This window comes from Hippopotamus amphibius, chromosome 3 (genome assembly GCF_030028045.1).
Source record: "Hippopotamus amphibius kiboko isolate mHipAmp2 chromosome 3, mHipAmp2.hap2, whole genome shotgun sequence".
NCBI classification, from domain to species: Eukaryota; Metazoa; Chordata; class Mammalia; order Artiodactyla; family Hippopotamidae; genus Hippopotamus; species Hippopotamus amphibius.
Window position 1 is genome coordinate 67,922,333 of NC_080188.1, and position 14,944 is coordinate 67,937,276.

Consider the following 14,944-nt stretch of genomic DNA (forward strand, 5'->3'; position numbering starts at 1 on the left):
TTTAATAATCTATTATGAAAATATATTTATTTATAATATTCTGTTGGACAGAGAGGGAAAAGTAAGTTAGAAAATCATGTATAATCTAATCTTACATTTAGGAAAGATGTAATAAACTTGGAAAATTTGCAAGTCATTATGATACTTAAGTGGCATTTGTCAAAAGTGACTCAGAATCATTCCTCCTCACCCATACCGGGAAAAAGACTTAAAGCTGATTGTGATTCTCAGATAGTAATAAAAATCAAATGCTATAAATTAGGATTTTTTTAAATTTAGCACTGTGTACATTTCATGTATTATTCCTTCTCTACCCACCAAAGCTGATACTTAAGATGGACTGCACCCTAGAATTAAGGAAATAAAACATTAATTTCTAATAGATACATTCTTTCAATGTCACCCATTGCCAACACACTACCACCACCATGGTCACTTTTAAGCAAGCTCTTGAAGCGTTCACAACTACATAAATCAACAAAAACAATAAATCACCTTAAACAATCACCCAAGCTTAAACAACAGATATTATTAGGTACAGTATATTGAGATTATAAACACAAAAGACTCAGTATTTCTAGAATACTGAACAAGGGATGTTTGTGGTATTGAGAGTACTCAGATGGTAGCGTAAGGTACCCTTTAAACCGTTTTAAATTCTTCAATAAAAGTCAATGCTATTAACTTCATGTTTATTTTGTATAGGATTTTTGTCAAACTTATCAGCTTTAAAATGACTGATTCATAATCACCATCTAAAGACAAAATTTCCTCTCAACTAATGGTTCTCATTCTACCTAACCGTTCAATTTACCCGTTTGTCTACAATATAGCCATATTTCATTTTATGGAATCTGAAATATACAATTATGTATCATAGACAAATTGTTTTCAAATTTGCTTTCAAATGATGCCTATAAAGAGTAGATCAAGTTTTCAAGTTTACATAAAACCATACTATACCAATTTATCATTATAAATACAAGTCTTCATAACTTGTTTATTCCAATTCTATTTAGACAGCAACACTAACAAAATTCTTAATGCATACACCCCCACCACCTGTAATGCTTTCCCTATGCTATCATTCTGACACTTCAAAAAGAACATCTCAATTCAGCAACCAAGTTTTACAACTACTATTCCTACCAATCAAATGGTGATTGCACCAAGGTCGCAAGTCTCATGAGTTTTAACATATTAAGAGTACATTGTTTACCTAGGACTGAAGGACTGTGCCTTACTTTATTTTAAAAAAAAGAAAAAAAAAAGATAGCCACATCAAATTTAATTCCATATATATATGATGCTACCTATTGAATTTATTAAAAATTAAAATAAACATAATAATCAAACTAATGCTCCAAACTTATGCTATTCACGTGGAAGACACTACAAGAGAAGACACAGTAGAGACTGCCTTGCAATAAGTACAAATTCCTTCTACAGAGGTGGAGAAATAAAAGGACAAATCTAGTTGTCTAAAAAGACAATTCACTGTACACATTTTATTTACAGTTTTGTACACTGTCTTAATATGAATGGGACCGCTTTTCTACTTGAGCCATTTTTTAACCAAAGCAAAATAACCTAAGTAATACAAAGTGTTAAAATACAGCATAAAGATACAAAAACAGACATACTAATTCTAATTAGGAATGTAATTATGATGTTACATTTTTTATAATCCACAATTATGTTTAGGAAATCACACATAGATCACTGATTTGAATGAAATGCATAAATTTATAGCAAAGCTTTGTAGTTACAAAAAAACAAAAAAATTACCAAAGAATGCACAAAATTAATGTTTATTCCACCTTTGTGTCATATTCCTGGATCCTTCACCAATGTTACATGAGGAAAAAAACAAAAGCAAAACAAATGAGAAACTTAAATCAGAATCACTAATGTTATCAAGCAGGGAAACAAATAAATTAAAATCTAGCAGCCATCAGCAAGAGTACAGCACAGACAATGCCGTAAAAAGAAACAAAGAAAATTGCTAGAAAACTGTATGCATCATACTCTCTCAAACCAGCAAAATATGCTCCTGCATACAATGGATCATAAACAGAATTGTTCTCTTGTAAGGTATAGAAATGCAAATTCTTTTTTTTTTTTAATATTGTAGATGGGTCAAATGTGTTTGTAATGGTTAATTCTATTAAGCTATTACAGAGTGGGCCAGGAACACATTTATGGATTCTGGGGACGATGTGCACTGTATTTCTTTGATTGGGATAGTGGACACTCTAGCCAAAATTAAAAAAAAAAAAAAGAACACAGAAGTACAAGACAAAGGCGAATGAGACTTCTCTTATATCTTAGCAACATTTAGATGGAAATCAAATTTAAATGCAGTCCACTCTGCTTTTGAAGAGGCTTTGGTTCAGCTCCCAAATCTCGATTGCTTGACGCAGTCTCCTATGAGAATACTCAGAAGGTGTCTTCTTAAACAACAAACCTATTTTTAGTGGTGGAGCCGCTCTTAGTAGCTGTGTCTGCATGGGACTGATAACCAATCACTATCTTTGGAGGAAGTCCTAACCTTTCCTTGTATACCCTCCTAGAAGACAAAAAAGAGGAAAAGTTGCTGTTAATTTTTATTCAAACATACACCCCAAATCCAGTATTATTATTCTTTACATTAAAAAATAATACCTAGAGGGTGAAATAGAAAATTGCACATCTTTTCCCCTTTAGTCTTCATTTTTACAACAATCTTGGTTAATCAACCACTATTTGAGTCTACTATGTATCAGGTACTGTGAGAATTATCAATAAATTAATAATAAACAAAGCAGGGACAGCTGCTAGGCTCATGGTATTTATAGTTTAGGGTATTTGATTACTTATAATCACAAACACATACACTGCAGCTGTATCACATGCATAATTAATTTACTTAAAATCAATTACATGTACATGTTTTAATTTTCTGATCTAAAATGCTTCAATTATATTTTACATATAAACCTTAGCAAATATTGTATGTTATTGCAATTACACTTACCTTCCCTATTACTGACAAGAATGCACACACAAAAATTAAACACTGTGAAGGCGATTTATGGTATTTTCAGGATAATTTAGAATACACATGATTTTTGCCTTATATATATAACTCTACAACCTAATTTTCAAATAAGATGTAACTCTATTTTAAGAACAAATATGGTGGGCTTCGTAGGTGGCGCAGTGGTTGAGAATCTGGATGCCAACGCAGGGGACACCGGTTCGATCCCTGCTCCAGGAAGATCCTACATGCCGCGGAGCAACTAAACCCGTGCGCCACAACTATCGAGCCTATGTTTTAGACCCCGTGAGCCACAACTATTGAGCCCATGTGCTGCAACTACTGAAGCCCATGCACCTAGAGCCTGTGCTCCGCAACAAGAGAAGCCACGGCAATGAGCAGCCGTGCACCACAACGAAGAGTAGCCCCCACTCACTGCAACTAAAATGAAAGCCCACGCACAGCAAAAAAGACCCAACACAGCCAATAAAATAAATAAATAAATAAATTTATATAAAAAAACAAATATGGTGAGTATCAAAGAGGGTTAAGTACATGGGCTGTGATATTATTTACGAGGAGGATCTAATCTCCTCTTTGAAATCAGAGAAATCTCTCCTTTTAAAAGTCATGAAGTCAAAAGTATAATGCTAAGAGAATGAAGCACATCTGAAGGCTGAGGAACAAAAATAAGGTTGTGTGGCTACAGCTCACAAGAAAGTAAATATGAGAGATAAGGCTAAAAGTAAAACTGGGGACAGATCATATGATCTACAAGAATACCATGGGTCAAGTTAGGAATCTGGTATCAGAGAAAAAATAGCAAACTTTTAAAAATAGGCACCAAAATGAAATAAAAAGAGATACATTTTCATAGAGCTAAATCCTCCAGTATGATACGAGGACATTTTATTCATACTCTACCCTCCAAAAGATTTCACTACCTTCCCTCAAATAAGGTATTTAAAAATAATTTTATAACTAAAATTATATTATCAGATTTACATTAGGATATAATGTATTACCTTCAATTATACTTAATCAGTAAAAATGCCAGAAAGCAAGAGCACTGAGCCATGCAACTTAAAGGGTAGAAAAAAAAATCTTTCCTTGAAAAATTGAGGTCAATGTTTTACAGACATTTCAAAAATTTTTAATACTGAAACAAAAAACTATCCAAGGAAAGAAATTCATACTTGATTTCTTTAATGCATGTTCAAAGAAATATGAAAGCCCCCAGTTAATAAGTTTTAATGCTGACAGAAAGATTAGGAATATGATGACAAATCAACAATGAACGTTCTCTTATAGAAACCCTCTGGAGAATGAAACCTGGAAAATCCCCACAACCTTTTAATCCAGAAAGGAATTATGTTCATAGGAGGATACATAATGTTTGACAGATCAACATACAAAGGGGCAAACCAAACATATTGTGACCTATGATTGGTACGTAGTTTTAACACAAAATTTAAAGTCCAATTTTACTAATTTGAATATAGTAAAAAGAAAATCCTAGTTAACACTGACTGACATTTGGAGGGGAAAAAAACAGGCAATTTTTGCAAATAGTAATATTTGCCAAAAAAAAGCTTAAAATTTGTACATGTGGGTTTTAAATATAGACAAAACCAAGCTATTGTCACTTAAATCGCAATGAAAATTTTATATAAGTGTACACATATGTGCAAAATACACATATACTATTTGCCAATATTCACCAAATTACTGAGTATTATACATTAGCACTCTGGTTTTAAAGTAGGGGGGAAAAGACATATTCTCATTTGCTAACTCATAAAATGCTACAGGTCAAAACAGAGTGCTCCAGTGACTATATACCCCATTGCTACGAAAAAGAAATTTAACAGAAGTGAAAAAAATATGAACAACACATTGAATACCAATACAGCAGTTCAAAATTATGTGTTCGTGAAAACAAGGAAAATAATGATCTACATACTTTTTATTTAAAAAGAACTTCTGCTTTTAGTTATCTATTTTAAAAGAAGTACGCAAACAGCAAAACTTACCCTATATGTGTAACAGCTTCTCTGTTTTCACATTCAGTAGTCCATATTGCTATTTTATCACCTTTAGCTCTAACATTAACAACAGCTCCACATACATCATCACTGTAGTCATCAAAAGATTCTCCAATAAGGCACAGCAGCTTAAAAGAAAAAACTCAATCTCAAATAACATTGAATAGATGATAAACAGCTTATTAAACTTCAAATGTCTCATGTATTTGTATATACACAAAACTGAAAAACAGTTTTTAAATCAAGAGTAGACTTTTTGAATGTCTAAATTATATTTATATAAATGTCATGTGAAGCCAGAAGTTCCAAGTTACAACACAACGTATAAGCTGAATGATATCAAGCTACTATTTCACTGTTTCCTTCACTGATCTAAAAAGTTCAGTATACAAAGCAAAACTCTAAGAGGACTGTAAAAGAACTTCCATCATACAAAATGTGAGAGGTTCTGTAATTTTAAACTTAATGAAATGACCAGGATGACCTTATTGTGGAAGGTGAGTCAACTGCCAATCACTTTCTGGATTTGTAACGTGGTAGGGAGTTTCGCTATACTAGTATGCAAAAAGTATACAAGATTCACATGACAGAACAAAATTAAGCGCTGGCTTAGATTTCTAGAGTGGGCATCCTTATCTTCTCTTGAATTAAGTAACCAATGTAAAATGTAACATAAATTAAGTTTTAGTATTTCAAAACAGCTTTATAATTTTAAAACCTTACTGTCTCTAGCCAAAAGCGATCGAGGTCACTTCGTCTCTGCTGTTTGTTCAATGTAATTAGCCATCGTCCTCCTCGTTTGTTTTTCTCATCTTCCCACATAGGCTCAATACCATCCTACAAGGTTAGGGAGACAACAATATGAGACAATATTATTACTTTAACTTGAGATCATCACTAGAAACAGCCAGCAACAACCCTATTAACTATTTACTTTATACTCATAAACCTGTTAATTGATGTAGTGGGGAAAAAAAGCACACACGGGACTGCAAAATTAGAGTCGTGATTTGGGCCCTTATTAGCTTTCAAACCTTGGGTTTCACTTAATTTGGAGGCTCTAAAACATTCTGATAACAGACAGCTTTGAGAAGCTATATACATACATTTCTATACCCAGAAAATATTTACAAAACTTCTCCAATTTCAGAGACTAATGACTGTCCCACCCACTACCAAAAAATGGATTGGATGATCAAAGCTCTCCTCAAAATCAATCACAGTATGTGCCCATACAATCTGACTCTCACTTAATTTCAATTATTTATACTAAAATAGGGCAAAATACATTTATGCTAAAACCTGGTAAAGCTAACTTAATTATTCTCCAAGCATCACAACATTAACTATTCCTAAGTTTATGGCAATATTTTTTAATCAATACCTGAACAGTCCAGTCTTATTATAAATATATGAAATCACCAATTAAACATACCTTAAAAAGTGAGTAGTCACAGCCAGGCATTAAATTACTAGACAACTGGATATGGTTGTACAGACTAGGTAAAAGAAAAGGACAATTATAAACACAGAATATATAATGCAGAGTTTAGGTTGCTTACATGTACATTCAGAAAACATGATAAAAATAAGATAAAAACTCATGTTTACTATTTTCCCCCCATGGAGTCAATTTCTGAAATGGACCAAACAGATCTTAATAACAGTAAGCTTCAAGAATCAGTATCTGATGATTTTCAAGAAAATGTTTTTAATGATTTTATTCTGACAATTTTGATGTACTAGTTAATACATACATGTGTATATACAAGAAACTGAGAAGAGAGGTAAGAGGTGGCTTTAAGTAGATGAAAGAATTCTTGAGGCTAAGGAGCAGTTTTAAACACAAAAAGACAAATCAAGAGAAAGCAAGACAAACTCCCTGACCATCAGGATTGCATGACTAAAATAAATCAATATTACTATCCTTGAAAGTATCCAGTTGTGGAACAGATCAATGGTCCCAAATACCACACACCATTACTAGTTTAAGTCAGCATAGTAATCTCTTAGGGAGCTTTTAAAAACAAAACAGTTCCTTACTCTACTTCTTGCGATTTTAATTCCTTAAATATAGGATGGAACCATAGAATCTGTATTTCTAAACTACTTCCCAAATAGCAATATAACAGATGAACATTTGGGATGACTATTCACAATATTTCACTAGCCTGAAGGCAGAAGGCTAGATCATTTGATCTCCTGAAGTCTATCACAGCAAAATTGTTATAAAACTGGCAACAGAGTAAGAATGTCTTGCCTATCCAATATTTCATACAGAAGTGATGATCTTAGCTATATGACTAGGTGACCATGGATGGTGTTATTATTCTTAGCAAGATTCTCTTAGTGCTATTGTAACCCAGTCTATGAGTATTTCAAGAGGTTTTAAGAAAAAGTCTGGCATCCTTTTGATGACATACCACAGTATAATGACAAATCCAATTTGGGTGAGACATTAAGACAACATAAGGTTTATTGGGCTGTTCTATCCAATGGTAACTCTTCCCAAACTACATTCACTTACAGCTTCCACTAGGCAATAAGAGATCTGGATATGAAAAGTAACTACAGAATTAGCACCACTATTTTTATAAAGTTAATGGATAATGTGGAAGTGACATTCTTCAATGGCATTCAAGGTAGAAAAACCAATGCTTCTTCCTGCTGTCTCCTTTCTCCATTATACTCTAAGGTCTCTGCTTAGTTTACAATGAGAATTTGTAATGGCACACTGAAACAGAATCCTAATGCTACAGACAGAATGGATAAATTCAAAAGAACTCAATGGCTGTTTATCACTGAATTTATCCCCCAAAAGTGAGAAATTAAGTGACTTAGATAGAAAGCTTAAAGATTTTATCTTTAAATTATGGCATAAAATCCACTAAGCAATGACAATGCTTATACATAACCAAACTGTGGGGTCATGTTCTAATCAGAGGCCCAATTAGAAACACAATTATGTAAACTAGTGAAAGCCAAACAAACTAGATAAATCTTATTCAGTGGGGAAATGGTGCAGGACTCTTGCTCTCCCTCCTCCACAGGAGACTGGAGACTCTACTGTGTTTTTGAGAACTCTTGAACAGAGAAGAAAAACAAAAACAATTAGAGAAGAAAAACACTCTATGTTTTGATGAAGGGCAAAACAGAACAATCCTAATTTAACTAGACAACTAGATCTATGAATTACTGGGGGCTTCAAATGTAGCTCTATTACTTTAACAAATATTTTAACTGAATTAAATCTAAAAAAAAATTTTTTAAAGCAATGCTTTTAATTAAAAGTGACCACTCAAAGTGATCTCAATATACAATTTTCTCTAATTATCCTATGTTTTGTTTTCAGTGATTCAAATGCATACTTAATGCCTAATACCGACAAAGCACTGGAAATACACAGAAGAATACTGTTTCTGCCCTGGAGGAAGTATGCATTACATGCATAAATTTTCTAATCACAATCTGTTCATCTGTGTGATACACTCAGGGAGTTAACATTAAAGCATAAGAATCACATCACTGATATGATTCAAAATACACCAGCTGAACAAATTAGAATACTTATATAATTGCTAGGAAATTTACAGCTCTTAAAAATGTTTTTAACAAGTTGTATCTTTCATGTTCTCAAATAGTTTCTCCCTATACATTTTTCAAGCAAATAAGACATACTAAATCAACTTGTTTTTAAAGAATCAGTATTTCAAAACATCTCGAAAAGAACTTTATAATTTTAAAGTATACTTTGAAGTCATGCCAAGATTTATGACCCCCCAAATCTTAACTTTTTGCTAAATCTGAAACAAAATTGCAAATATTTCAATTATTCTTCTTGAAGTTGATCACAGAGTATAATGAAATTAATAAACTATCATCACAGATATTGTCATTCTTTGACAAATCCTAAATTGTGAGTTCATTCTTTGAAATCTCAGAATCTCTATCACAAGAAATCCAGATATTACACTGGAAAGAATCTGCAGAAATGAGGACCTAAGAAAGCTCTGAAATACCTAAGAATAGGGCAAATGTGTTTTGGCAGCTAAGAAAGGGGACAAGCTCCTAAAAGTTGTCAGAAGTTCTAGGATCAATAAAGGATTCTCAATGAAAGATATCTCAGGACAAGGAATAGAGAATAGGCAGAGCTAAAAGATGACAAGCTTTCTAAAACTGATGAAGAATAGTCACCAATTCAAACAGTTGTGAGAAAAGGGACAAACAAAAAGGCGAATATTAACTGTTCACCTTACCCTTCATTTTGTGAATGCAAGTTAAAATGAAAAATTACACAAATAATAAAACAAACATCCTAAAATGAATGATTACTTACGCCCAAAAGTCTTCAACAGTATCAAACTTAGAGATCAGCCGAAGGTTTGCTTGCCAAGTTTTGCTTTTATCATTTTTAAAAAACCAGAGTGCCCATCTAAAATCAGAAAGTCAGTGTCAAAAAAAAAAAAAAGGTAGTTTTAGACCCATGTTCAAAGCAGCATTATTCACAACAGCCAAAAGGGGGAAGTGCCCACTGTCAGATGAATGGATGAACAAAATGTAGTGTGTAATATACAATGGAATATTAAAGTCTTGAAAAGGAAAGTAAAATGAGCCAATCAAAAAAAACACAAATACTGTATGACCCACTTATCTGAGGGACATAGAGCAGTCAAGCAGAATGGTGGTTGCCAGGGACTAAAAGGGAAGGGGAATGGAGAGTTATTTAATGGGTAGAGAGTTTAAGTTTTTCTGCAAGATAGAAAGAATTTCAGAGATTGGTTGCACAACAATGGGGGTGTACTTGACGCTATTGAACTGTACATTTAAAACTGGTTAAGTTGGTAAATTTTATGTATGTGTTTTACCACAATTAAAAATAAATAAAAATCTTATTTATAGTAGCCAATGAGTAGTTTTCTCTTTTTCTTTCATTTAAAAAGTATAAATTTTGGGAGTTCCCTGGTGGCCTAGTGGTTAGGATTTGGGGCTTTGGGGAACTGAGATCCTGCAAGCCATGCAATAGATAAATAAATAAAAAGTATGTGTTTTGCACCTACTATGTAACAGATTCTCTGCTATACTTAGAGACCCACTGAAACACATCCCACAGGGAATTCACAGAAATGCTGTAGAGAGACAATTACCATGTCCTAAGTGCTATGATAGAGATAATTAAGCACAGTTACAGAAGAAAAACAGAGCAGGAGCACTCAAGTCGAAAGGAAAGTGGGGAAGAGGGAAGCTGAATTTACAGAGAAACAAGAGGGGAGAAATGAGAGCACTAGGAATGGCAGGGGGACTCAAACAAATGGGAAAATAAAATAATAAAGGGATTCACTAAGTAATGGTACCACATATATACTCCGAAATAATGCATACCAGTTTCTATATATCTGTACATACTTTTGTCTAAAAAAGTTTTACTCTAATACTTTGAAGATAAACTCATATCACATAAAAGTTACGCTTAAATGTTATCCCAATATGATTCATTTTTAGTAAAATTGTATTTTCTGAATTACTATACCAACTCAAAAGGAATTTCACTTACTCATTAATAAAAATGTTGTCTGAAGACAGGTTTCCAAGTGGACATATATTTCATAACTTTATGATTAATGCTTGATAATCACAGACATAAAAATGAGACACATTTCAACACCTATTTGATAATTTTTATTTGCCAACCCACTATCAAGGAAAAAATTTTTTTAAAAAAGCAAAGGCAGAAAAAACTACTAAACATACACACACAGTGTCAAGCATTGCACTCTGGATTTCTAAACTTAATTCAGCCTCTCCTCAAAAAATTAAAAACAGAACTACCATTTGATCCAGCAATTCTACTTCTAGGCATTTATCTGAAAAAAATGAAATCACTAACTTGAAAAAGATATATGCACCCCCATGATTAGTGCAGCTTTACAACAGCTAACACATGGAAGCAACTTAAGTGTCCATCAGGGAATGAATAAAGAAAATATGGTGTACATATATTCAATGGATCATTCAGTTATAAAAAAAGAAAGAAATCTTGCTATTTGCAACACAGATGGACCCTGAGGACTTTGTACTAAGTTAAATAAATCAGACACTAGACAGGAAGAACAAATACTGTATGATCTCACTGATATGTGGAATCTTAAAAAAAAACCTCGCTCCAAAAACCATCCCCAGCTCATCTGATACAGAGAACAGATTGGTGGTTCCCAGAGGCACAACAGTGGGAGAACACATGAAGGGGGTCAAACTTCCAGTTGTAAAATAAGTAAGTCATGGGGATGTAATGTAATGTACAACATGGTGACTACAGTTCATAATACTACACTGTAAATTTGAAAGTTGCTAAAACTGAATCTTAAAAGTTCTCCTCACAAGAAAAATGTATTGTGATGGATGTTGACTATTGTGTCATTTCACAATACATATAAATATTGAATTGTGTTGTACATATGAAACTAATGTTACACTTCAATTAAAAATAATAAAATAATAAAATATAATTCCATCTTTTTTTTAAAAAACAGCATTCAGCCATTAAACATATAAAGATTTATCCTAAGAAAATAACTGGATGACTAAGCAAAAATGTTTGTACAGGAATGTTCTCAATTTTGGAAAATTTTGGAAGCATCTTAAATGCCTATCAACAGTTCCCAAAAATGTGGTTTACAGGCCCCTAGGGGATCCTAAGACCCTTTCAGGAGCTCTGATAAGTAAAAACTATTTCATAAAAATGCTAAGGCATTTTATTTTTCACTGTGTTGACATCCGCACTGATGATGCAAAAGCAAGGGTTGGTAAACCTACTGGTGCCATACATAGCAAGAATCATACAGTGGCACCACTCTGTACTAGGAGTCCCTGTATCGTTTATTATCACCAACTCTCACAGTAATAACCATGTCAGTTTCAGTTAAGAATGCCACTGAATGCAAAGCAGCAGTAAAAACTACTGGTTTCATTAAATTTCAATCTGTTTACATGTCTTTTTCTGCACAAAAAATACTTCTGCATACCAAATATCAATACTATGCTTAGGCAACTGAGTTGTGAGGTGAATTAGTCACTTTTTTCAAAGAACACTTTTACTTGGAAGAATGGCTGATCAACCATGGTTATTTCTTGAAAAATGAACAGAGTGAGCTTGCTGCTAAAATTTGAGCTTTCAGGAGAAAATCAGAATTTTGGAAAGCCTGCATGTGTCACTGTGACACAACTTAATAAAACTTGAGGACATTCCTGATGAGTTTAGTGGTGATAATAATGAATGTTATTGTTTTGATATCACATAATGAAAAGTGCCAATATGTGGAAGATCTGCAAACTCACTGAAGCAATAGTTTCCAAATGACCACTGGTGTGCAAGAGTGAAGGATACACTCCAAATGCATGATACACCAATGGATATTAACAGTAGAAAAAGTTCTTGGATATGGTTTCAGACTCTATGTTGCAACTAACATATAAGAAACCTAGTATCAAAGGAAGAAGATATCCATAATTATTTTAAAAGGCTATTTAAATTTCTCCTCCCTTTTCCAACCATGTACCTGAGGTCACATTTTATTCTTATACTTTCTATGAAATAACTTATCTCCAAAGACTGAATGCAGAAGCAGCTATGAAAATCCAGCTGACTTCTATCAAGTCAGGCACTTAAAAAATTTACATAACTGCTTCCCACTATGTATTTTTAATGTATTCTTCCCACTATGTATTTTTTATTTTGAATAAATTTTTTTCATAAAAACTATTTGTATTAACATGCAATGGGTTAACATATAATTTTACATTTTTTAAGGTTTATTTTCTAATACAGCAAATGAAAATAGATTAAAATCTACATAACCAAAGCACTGTGGAATCCTCAGTAATTTTAAAGAATGTAAAGGGGTCATGATCCCAAAGAAGTAAGATTTAAATAAAATATAATAAATATATACATGCAAGAGACTACTAGGCAGCTATTAAATAGGATAACTGTGTGGGTTAAATTCTCCTAAGACTGACATGAAACCCAGAAACCATGGAAGAAAGTTGGTATTTGATTACATGAAAATCAAAAACCTCTAAAATAACGTCACTCCTTAGACAATGTTAAAAGACAAATGATTTGGAAATACATTTTCAGCCTAATCCCCCCTTGGATGGGCTGGCATCCCTAACATACAATAAAAAAAGAACTGAACAGACTGCTCACAGGTAAAAACACAAATAAGCGATTGTTTTCAACAAAACTGTTTTGAAATTTCAATACAAGAAATGCAAATTTAAAACAATAAGACATTGTTTTCACAAATCAGACTAGAACCAATTTGACACGCAATTACATTTAAAGATTGATGATAACAGTTGGCAAGGATGTAGAAACCAGTACCTGTTAAACTGTTAAGAGTCTAAGCTGATGAAGATAATTTGTCAATATCTACGAAGGTAGTTAAAGGGTATTTTTTTTAAATTACTTAATTAGTTTATTTATTTATTTGCTGTGTTAGGTCTTAATTGCTGCACACGGGCTCTGCCTAGCTGTGGTGAGCTGGAGCTACTCTTCGTTGTACTGCACGCACTCCTCATTGCCATGGCTTCTTTTGTTGCGGAGCACGGGCTCTAGGTGCATGGGTTTCAGCAGTTGTGGCACATGGGCTCAACAGTTGTGGCTCATGGGCTCTAAAGCACAGGCTCAATTGTTGTGGTGCACAGGCTCAGTTGCTCTGTGGCATGTGGGATCTTCCTGGAACAGCGATCAAACCCATGTCCCGTGCATTAGCAGGTGGATTCTTAACCACTGTGCCACCTAGCAAGCCCCCTAAAGGGTAGTCTTTAAGCTAAGAATGCTGAAATTTTACCCTAGATATATTTACACAAGTGCAAAAAAATATATAAGGCCACATACGTTACAGCACTGTTTGTAAATAGAAAAAAAATCTATATATACATTAATGTAAGCCTGATAAAATACATGACTATGTATTCATTTAATACAAAGCAGTGGCTTAAAATAATGAGTCAAAATTTGCATATACAAACAAAAAACTCAACAGTATGGTCATCTGTATAAAAACAGTATATATATGCACATTGAAAAGTTTTAGAAAATACAAACCAAAATTTTTAACACTGACTATTCTGGGAAGTAGAGAAAAGCAAAATGGGGAAGAATGTATCAGAGGAAAGCAAAGAACTTTATACACTTTGTACCCCAATGATTTAATCTTTCTTATAATAATTACAGTGGGTTTTTTTTTTTTAACATTCTGCAATGTTTACAAAAAGTAACTAAAGAAGAAACTACCAAAATCAGAACCGTCTTAGGATAATTTTCCATATGATACTATTTTACACAAGAAATAGAATTTATAGAGAAACTGAAATCCTTATAGACTTCATTTTAGGATTTAATCAGTTTGGTCACTGATGAGGACACCTTTCAGGAAATCTCTTCTCAGATTTCATTTAAGCTAAGAGGGATATATACATCTTGATTACCTTTCCCCACAACAACAGCAACACTAAGAACTGTGTTTACAGTCAGAAAACAGTTTTTTACATGGTACCACTGAAAAGATGAAAAAAAATACTTTAAAGGTTTTGGTACTCCTGCTAGGTTAACTAAACAATATTGCCACTAATCAATTGCTCAACTTATTACCTTTGGCACAATGCTTTCCTGAGGAAGAATTTTTACCCTTTATGGACTATCTGACCTTTCATATCTCACTTACTAGCTGACAATTCTCATCGTCTAGAAAACTGCTTTGTTCCTCACTGTAGGATATGCTGAACCACAGGTCTCTTATGAAAAAACTACTGCAACAGATATACCATGATAACGAAAAAATGATAAAAAATAAAGGGACAACACATTTTTCATATAAAT

General features: G+C 33.2%; 1 protein-coding gene across 1 annotated transcript in view; it reads right to left on the minus strand.

The window, feature by feature from the left end:
• Positions 1-1,286: 1,286 nt before the first annotated feature.
• EIF4E (eukaryotic translation initiation factor 4E) overlaps positions 1,287-14,944 on the minus strand; it is a 39,350-nt gene continuing 25,692 nt past the window's right edge. Inside the window, exons 3-7 of the mRNA XM_057729681.1 lie at positions 9,401-9,496; positions 6,500-6,563; positions 5,788-5,901; positions 5,053-5,192; positions 1,287-2,569 (exon numbers count right to left, since the gene is read on the minus strand). Of these exons, the coding sequence (XP_057585664.1) occupies positions 2,455-2,569; positions 5,053-5,192; positions 5,788-5,901; positions 6,500-6,563; positions 9,401-9,496 (529 nt within the window). The 3' untranslated portion in view covers positions 1,287-2,454. The remainder of the gene's footprint in view (positions 2,570-5,052; positions 5,193-5,787; positions 5,902-6,499; positions 6,564-9,400; positions 9,497-14,944) is intronic.